The sequence below is a fragment of the Nelumbo nucifera genome, chromosome 5, assembly GCF_055504915.1.
Source record: "Nelumbo nucifera cultivar China Antique chromosome 5, China Antique-T2T, whole genome shotgun sequence".
NCBI classification, from domain to species: Eukaryota; Viridiplantae; Streptophyta; class Magnoliopsida; order Proteales; family Nelumbonaceae; genus Nelumbo; species Nelumbo nucifera.
In genome coordinates, this window is record NC_142653.1 from 2,074,779 (window position 1) to 2,082,143 (window position 7,365).

The window sequence follows — 7,365 nt, forward strand, 5'->3', positions numbered from 1 at the left end:
GTATTATCTGCTTGAGAAGTTCTTTTAAATTTTAATCATTTGGCTTTCTTGACTTTCTCTCGCTCAAACTAGATGAGCATCATCATACAATTTCACCTTCCTATCTGATTTATGCGATGATCCCTTAACACGGACACAAGTAGTGGATCGATAGAGAGGTTTCCTCTTGAAGGATTCAATCTCAAAACCAAGTCTTGGTATATTCCTCCGCGGCTTTATACATTTAAAAGAAAAAATCCTTGATGCTTCAGTAGCTGGCAACTCGTGCGTCATCCAATCCTCAAGAGAGTCAAGAATGTGCCTGCTTTATGATCACAAAGATCTCTCACATACATGTGAGAGCGACTTGGTTTTACAAGTACTTGATACTTGTCAGAGTGTTTAGTGTATGAAATTTAGGGGAAAATAAAAAAGATACAGGAAATCTGAGATCCACTCTCCTCATTCACACCGTCACACGCATGCACACAGCACACAAACATATTTTATTGGAAGCAGCCAAGCATTCATAATCTTAGAGGGAATGAAAAGGTCAAAGAAACACTAGGACCAAACTCACCAAACCCGTTCACCCTTCCTGACCAAACTTCTAACTGGATGAAAAGGTCGAAAGGTTTTGATTGATGCCTCGTACTCAATGAGAATGATTCATCAGTTATTTTGCCCCCAGACCAGTTGGAGCGTCCATTAGTTTGATGGATTGGACATCTATGCTATATGTTGATGGAGGTGGGGCTAAGCAATTAGCATTTACTGGAGCCCATTAATTCGTGCCACAGTCCACAGAGGAGATTTGGGAGGTACCTTTAAACCCGCCTCCTTAATGCCCAAATCTCTAATGACATCACACACTATTGTTGACTGTTTTCTCCCCCTTTTTTCTTTAAAACCTCCGTTGTGTTTTATCATTTATGTTCGACAATAAAAGGCACTTGGGATCAAGAGTTCCTCCAACTCCAAGTCTCCAACCTTGGTAGAACAGGAACAGGCAACAGAGGAAGGACGCGTTGTCCAGTGTCCACTCCGAATAGATAGTTCCAAGTTTCATTTTACCCCTATAAAATTCGATGCAAGTTGTTGTATATTCCCTCAACTTAAACTGTGAATATGTTCTTCAGAAACATAACAGTGCCGCCATTGTCACTTGGATGGTTTATGAACCTTCAATCAGTTCGTAACCGTTCGACAAAATGCCTCAGAGCACAAACATCAACTCTAGAGTTATTATCATCTCACTGTGGTTCTGTCATCCAAGCCTCCATAGAAAAGGGTTCCCCACAAAAGGCCCTTCTGGACTATAAAACAGTTCTTTGCAGGGTAACCCAACTCGATCAACAAACACTTCTCTCTGTTCTTGAAGCCTGCAAGATATCATTGAATTTCGAAACCGTAAGCTGTATCCACACTAGCGTTATTAAATCCGGGTTCCAATCCTATCCATCCATTGTATCCTCTCTGATAGCAAACTTTGTTGCCTGTGGTCGCATCGATGACACTAATCGACTCCTCGGTGAAATTCCCAGGTGGGGTTTTCATCTCGTATCTGCAAATTTAATTATTGCAGGTTATATGAAGACAGGAGAATTTGATCATGCAAATCGAGTGTTTTCCCAAATGCCATGCAAAGATGTTGTCTCATGGAACTCGATGATTGCGGGTTGTGTTAGAAACGCCCGCCCAAAGGAAGCTATAAATATATTTCAGCAGATGATCAACTCGAACTTCAGTCCAGATGGGTTCGCGTTTGCTTCTGTTCTCACTGCGTGTGCTCGAACTGGAGCTCTTAACCACGGCGAATGGGTGCACAAATTGATGATCGAGAAACAAATCGAGCTCAATTTTATATTGAGCGCAGCACTGATAGATATGTACTCAAAATGTGGAAGGATCCAAACTGCCAAGCAAATTTTCAACAGCATTCGACGGGATGATGTATCTGTGTGGAATGCCATGATCACAGGACTAGCGATTCACGGGCTTGCATCAGATGCAATGGCAATACTCTCCCGAATGGAGCGTGAAGGTCAAACTCCTGATTCTATCACCTTCATTGGAATCTTAACTGCGTGCAGCCACTGCGGCCTGGTCGATCAAGGTCGCGACTACTTCACTTCAATGAAAAGGCATTACCTAATCGAACCACAGCTCGAGCATTATGGAGCAATGGTTGACCTACTAGGTCGAGCTGGGTTATTGGAAGAAGCTCACTCAATGATAATGGAAATGCCGATTCAACCGGATGTCGTAATATGGAGGGCGCTGTTAAGTGCTTGTAGAATTCACGGAAAGGCCGAATTAGGTGAGGCTGCGATCAATCAAATGGCACGCGCCGACAGCGGAGACTATGTCCTGCTCTCGAATATCTACTCTTCTGCAAAAAGATGGAATAGCGCTCAGAGAGTGAGGCAATTGATGAGAAAGAAGGGAGTTAGAAAGAACAGTGGATTGAGTTGGATTGAGGTGGGGGGTGTTGTTCACCAGTTCAAGGTGGGTGATCAAACACACCCTGAATCGCAGGCCATATACAGGGTGTTGGAAAGATTGAGTCGGCGGATTAAACTGGAGGGATTTGTTCCTAGCAGAGAACTAGTTTTGATGGATATTTCTGAGGAGGAAAAGGAAGGAAACCTGAATTGTCATAGCGAAAAGCTGGCGACAGCCTATGGAATCCTAAAGACCAGTCCTAGAACCGAAATTCGAGTCTCAAAAAACCTCAGGACTTGCCTGGACTGCCATGGATGGATGAAAGTTGTTTCAAAGGTATTAAACCGGGTGATTTTGGTGAGGGATCGGCTTCGCTTTCATCGATTCGAAAGCGGTTCGTGTTCTTGTGGAGATTACTGGTAACGACGAGTCCAGAAAGAAGAAAATGAGAGAGATTTTCTACCTGCATGCTGAATCGAATCTTTCACGTTCCAAAGCGGTTCATATTATCCCTGCACGCCATAAAAGTAGTCCGAATTCTGCACGCCATGTGGATTGTGGAATGCAACAGACCAACAGTCGTGCATTTCTTCTGGCATCATCTACTGCTTCTCACGATGTCTACGGTTCGGTCTTCATTCTTAACGGACCAGTGCAGACTACAGTCATCAAATGAACTACAGCCAACCAGTCAAATTTATCGACGTTTTGTTTCCCCGTGATTTCTGATTGGAATTCAACGAATAAATGAGTTTCACTCTTGAATGCAAGTTATAAGCCTCATCTGAGTTAGAAATTCTCCCCGTTGCAACTTCTTCAGTTGGGTCAGAAGTAAATTAAAATATGATAATAGGGTTCATTATCGAGTCTCATGCCATCACATGAAATGAATTCTTTCCATTGGTTTTGCTTGGAATCCGAGCCGATATCAGTTCCGTTGCATAGCATTCTAACCCACAATTCAAAATAGTGTTAGCCAAGAACATATTCATTTTAGACAATTGATTTGTTATAAAAATAGATGAAAACTACAAGGAAACTATTTCATTTCAGGTAAAGGCCGAAAAGTTTGTGAGGAAGACATTCCAAAGCATTATTTTAACTGCATCAAAACAAGGCTTATAGAAGTGGAATTGATTGCTGATGCATGATTGTAGCCTAAAAATAGTCTATAGGATTGATTAATCGCATGATTGTATGAAACCTAAGGCTAGTTTGGAAAGAGTATAAATGCAAATATATACAGTACAAATATATACAAAATAGTATAAAATATAAGGTTTTGCACTCTACATATTTGCATTTGTATTCCTTTCAAACTGAACCTAAGGCTGCGTTTAGAAACGATGCAAATGGAGTGTAAATCCGGGTTCAGGGTAAATTTGCACTCTGGTTCACTTTTGCCTGTATTTGGCAACATTATATTTATGCATTGACAAATAACAGACCAATGCATATTTACATTGATAATAAGATGTGAAAGTACGTCAATAAAAAAGAAGTAAATTTGCATTCAAGTGGACTTTTGATAAAAAAAAAAAATCATATGCTTTATTGGAATTCATGTTTGCATCCATTAAAGCTAAAAGTCTGTTTGGTAAGAAGGTAAATTTGTCAGTGCAAAACTAACCCAATTTTGCAATTTATATGAACCGTTTTACACTCTACATATTTGCATTTATGCTCTACGTATCAACTATCAATCAATACCCGATACCCATATCAGCTGATATATCTTATGGGTGGGTCAGCAATATGTGAAATCCTTACTGTTTTGAGAGAGTCCCGATCTCCTACCCACGAGAATTCTGCTCACGTTTATCGGAGCCACACATGAAGAACATCTCATCCTCTACATAGTATTATGCAGGGGGAGATATTCCTAATTCACGGGGAGTAGTGTTTTGTGGGTAGGCGTGGGCAGAGTTCTTGTGGGTAGATGATCCGAACTTGTTTTGAGATTTATCCTATTTCAGGGGAGTCCGCGTTATGTGGATATGTGGGTTCACAGGATGCGTGAAGCGCCAATCAGAGAAGACCACGTTTGCTTTTCACAAAACCACTGACTTTAACGGGTGTTTAACCGTTAACTGAACAAACTCAGTTCAGCCACCCGCAAAAAGATAAAAACGCAAAAGAAAAAAAAAGTATAAATTGGCGGCAAGAAATCCGAGCCCTAACATTTCGAACTCTCACTTCCCCATCTCTTGTCCTCGTCTCCTCCTAACCCTAACCTGTCCTGACTGCAAGGCGGCAAAAAATCCAGCATTGTGACATGTACGGTGATGAGGGCAGATTTGGCCCTCCAGTGAAGTTGCGACACGTGGCACCTCGTGACAACTAGGCAAGCACGCGAACTGCGCGCGACCTGGCGCGACCTGGCCGGATGAGACTGCCACATGCGCCGACCTGGCAATCTGGCCCGGACGCAGGCGCCGACCTGGCGATCTGGCCCGGACACAGGCGCCGACTTGACAACATGACCCGGACACAGGCGCCGACCTGATGACCTGACCCTGACACAGGCGCCGACCTGGCAACCTGGCCCGGACACCGACCCGCCGACTGACACAGGCGCCGACCTGGCAACCTGGCCCGGACACCGACGCCGACAGACACAGGCGCCGGCCTGGCAACCTGGCCCGGACACCGACCCGTCGACTGACAGGCGCCGACCTGACAACCTCGAGGAGTTCATCACCGTACCCCGGTTCTGACGGGATATGACGTCTTACCATTTGAAGGCTTTTTACCCACCTAACCCGCGAGGGCACCACTATATAAGGACTCCGACCCCCAAAGCCAGAAAAGGAGAAAAAAGAGTATGGTAACCCCCGCTCTCTAGCTCTCTCATTTCTCTCCAAGCCCTCTGTAATCAGAATGCTAACTTAGGCATCGGAGAGTCCCCACCGGGAAAATACCCCCGGGCCCTCTGATTCAGTTCCCGCAGGTCCCTCAGCTCCTGCCGTCTACAAAGGAGAGAAAATCACCTCACGCAGGGGGTAGTCGGGTAGCGCTGCACCAGGGAGCTCCACCATCCTCTGAGTTGCAAACCGCCTAGGAGCAAGTCAAGTGACGAGTTCGCCATCAGGGAACACTACCAGGTAGTTCGCCACCAGGCAGTTCGCCACCAGGTAGCACTGCCGGGCAGTTCGCCACCAGGTAGCACTGCCGGGTAGTTCGCCACCAGGTAGCACTGTCGGGCAGTTCGCCACCAGGTAGCACTGCCGGGCAGTTCGCCACCAGGCAGTTCGCCATCAGGCAGTTCGTCACCAGGCAGTTCGCCATCAGGCAGTTCGTCACTAGGCAGTTCGCCATCAGGCAGTTCGTCACCAGGCAGTTCGCCATCAGGTAGTTCGCCATCAGGCAGTTCGCCACCAGGAAACATCACCAGGCAGTTCGCCACCAGGCAGTTCTCCCCCGGGAAGTTCGCCACCAAGTAGCTTATCACCAAGGCACGTCACCACCAGGTCAAACACGAGGTACTTAGCCAAAAAATTTTACACATCCCAAAAAATGGTACGTGACCAAAAACGGTTACATCAATTGGCGCCGTCTGTGGGAATACGCTACGAAAAGCTAAGTTCTCATCCTACAAAAGCTAAGTTCTCATCCTACCAAAGCTAAGTCCTCACTTTTTTGAAGATATCACTTTATAGTTTACATTTTTTATGAACTCAAAAACTATGCAGGGGGCTAACAGACTAAGTAGCTCTACCAACCTTACTTTCGATTCAGATGATGCCTCATCAGTCCTCTCCACAAGGTCCCCCTACAAAAATGAGCTCTTCGTGGCTTCCGCGGGAGCTGACGGCCAACAGACTACATAGGCGCCCTTATCGGTCGAGCCTTCCAAGGCTCCCGTGTGAGCTGGCAACCTAAAGTTAGTAGTGCTGCCCCCGAAGGTCGAGCCCCTAGCAGCTTCTTGTAGGAGTGGGTGACTGGCATTACGAAACTGATGCAACACAATCATAGCTCGACACCTCACAGGCAAAGCCTACGGGCCACATTACTGCTTAAGACACGGTCGCCTCTCCGGCACGGGCAAAGTAAAAAAAGAGTAGACCACGAGTCACTCCCAAAAGCCTACGGGCCACATTACTGCTTAAGACCCGGTCGCCCCTCTGGCACGGGCAAAAGTCAAAAAAGAGTAGACTACGAGTCACTCTCAAAAGCCTACGGGCCACATTACTGCTTAAGACCCGGTCGCCTCTCCGGCACGGGCAAAGTCAAAAAAGAGTAGACCACGAGTCACTCCCAAAAGCCTACGGGCCACATTACTGCTTAAGACCTGGTCGCCCCTCCGGCACGGGCAAAAGTCAAAAAAGAGTAGACTACGAGTCACTCCCAAAAGCCTACGGGCCACATTACTGCTTAAGACCCGGTCGCCCCTCCGGCACGGGCAAAAGTCAAAAAGGAGTAGACTACGAGTCACTCCCAAAAGCCTACGGGCCACATTACTACTTAAGACCCGGACGCCTCTCCGGCACGGGCGAAAATAAAAAAGAGTAGACTATGAGTCCCTCCCAAAGCCTGCGGGCCACACTGTTGCTAAATATCCAATCGCTTTCTCAACAGGAACAAAATCAGCAAAAGTGAACTATAAGTTGCCCCAGAGCCTAAGGTTTACACTACTGAAACCTGCGGAGACCCCCTCGTCTTACTGGCAGCTCGCCACATACAGGCAGCTCCCAAAGCCTAAGGAATTGGATCAAAACTTACTAACTCGTCGACTTACGGGCCAAAAGAAATCTACTCCCTTCGCTGAGTTACTCTCAGCTCGGAAGTGGGGGGCAATTGATGAGGGCAGATTTGGCCCTCCAGTGAAGTTGCGACACGTGGCACCTCGTGACAACTAGGCAAGCCCCCAGGCAACAACTTACCAAGTTGGTCCCCCCCCCCTGGGCACCGGTCTGGCTGGCCTGGCGCGACCTGGCGCGG

General features: G+C 46.6%; 1 protein-coding gene across 1 annotated transcript; it reads left to right on the forward strand.

Moving 5' to 3' along the window:
• Window positions 1–94: 94 nt before the first annotated feature.
• LOC104603744 (Tetratricopeptide repeat (TPR)-like superfamily protein) lies at window positions 95–3,223 on the forward strand. The gene has a single exon (XM_010267849.3). The coding sequence runs from the start codon at window positions 1,108–1,110 to the stop codon at window positions 2,845–2,847; it is 1,740 nt and encodes a 579-aa protein (XP_010266151.1). The 5' UTR covers window positions 95–1,107; the 3' UTR covers window positions 2,848–3,223.
• The last annotated feature ends 4,142 nt before the right edge of the window (window positions 3,224–7,365 follow it).

Bases quoted from the DNA above. Each gene is read 5' to 3' on its own strand.
- LOC104603744 (XM_010267849.3), top strand. From the start codon at position 1,108: ATGTTCTTCAGAAACATAACAGTGCCGCCATTGTCACTTGGATGGTTT.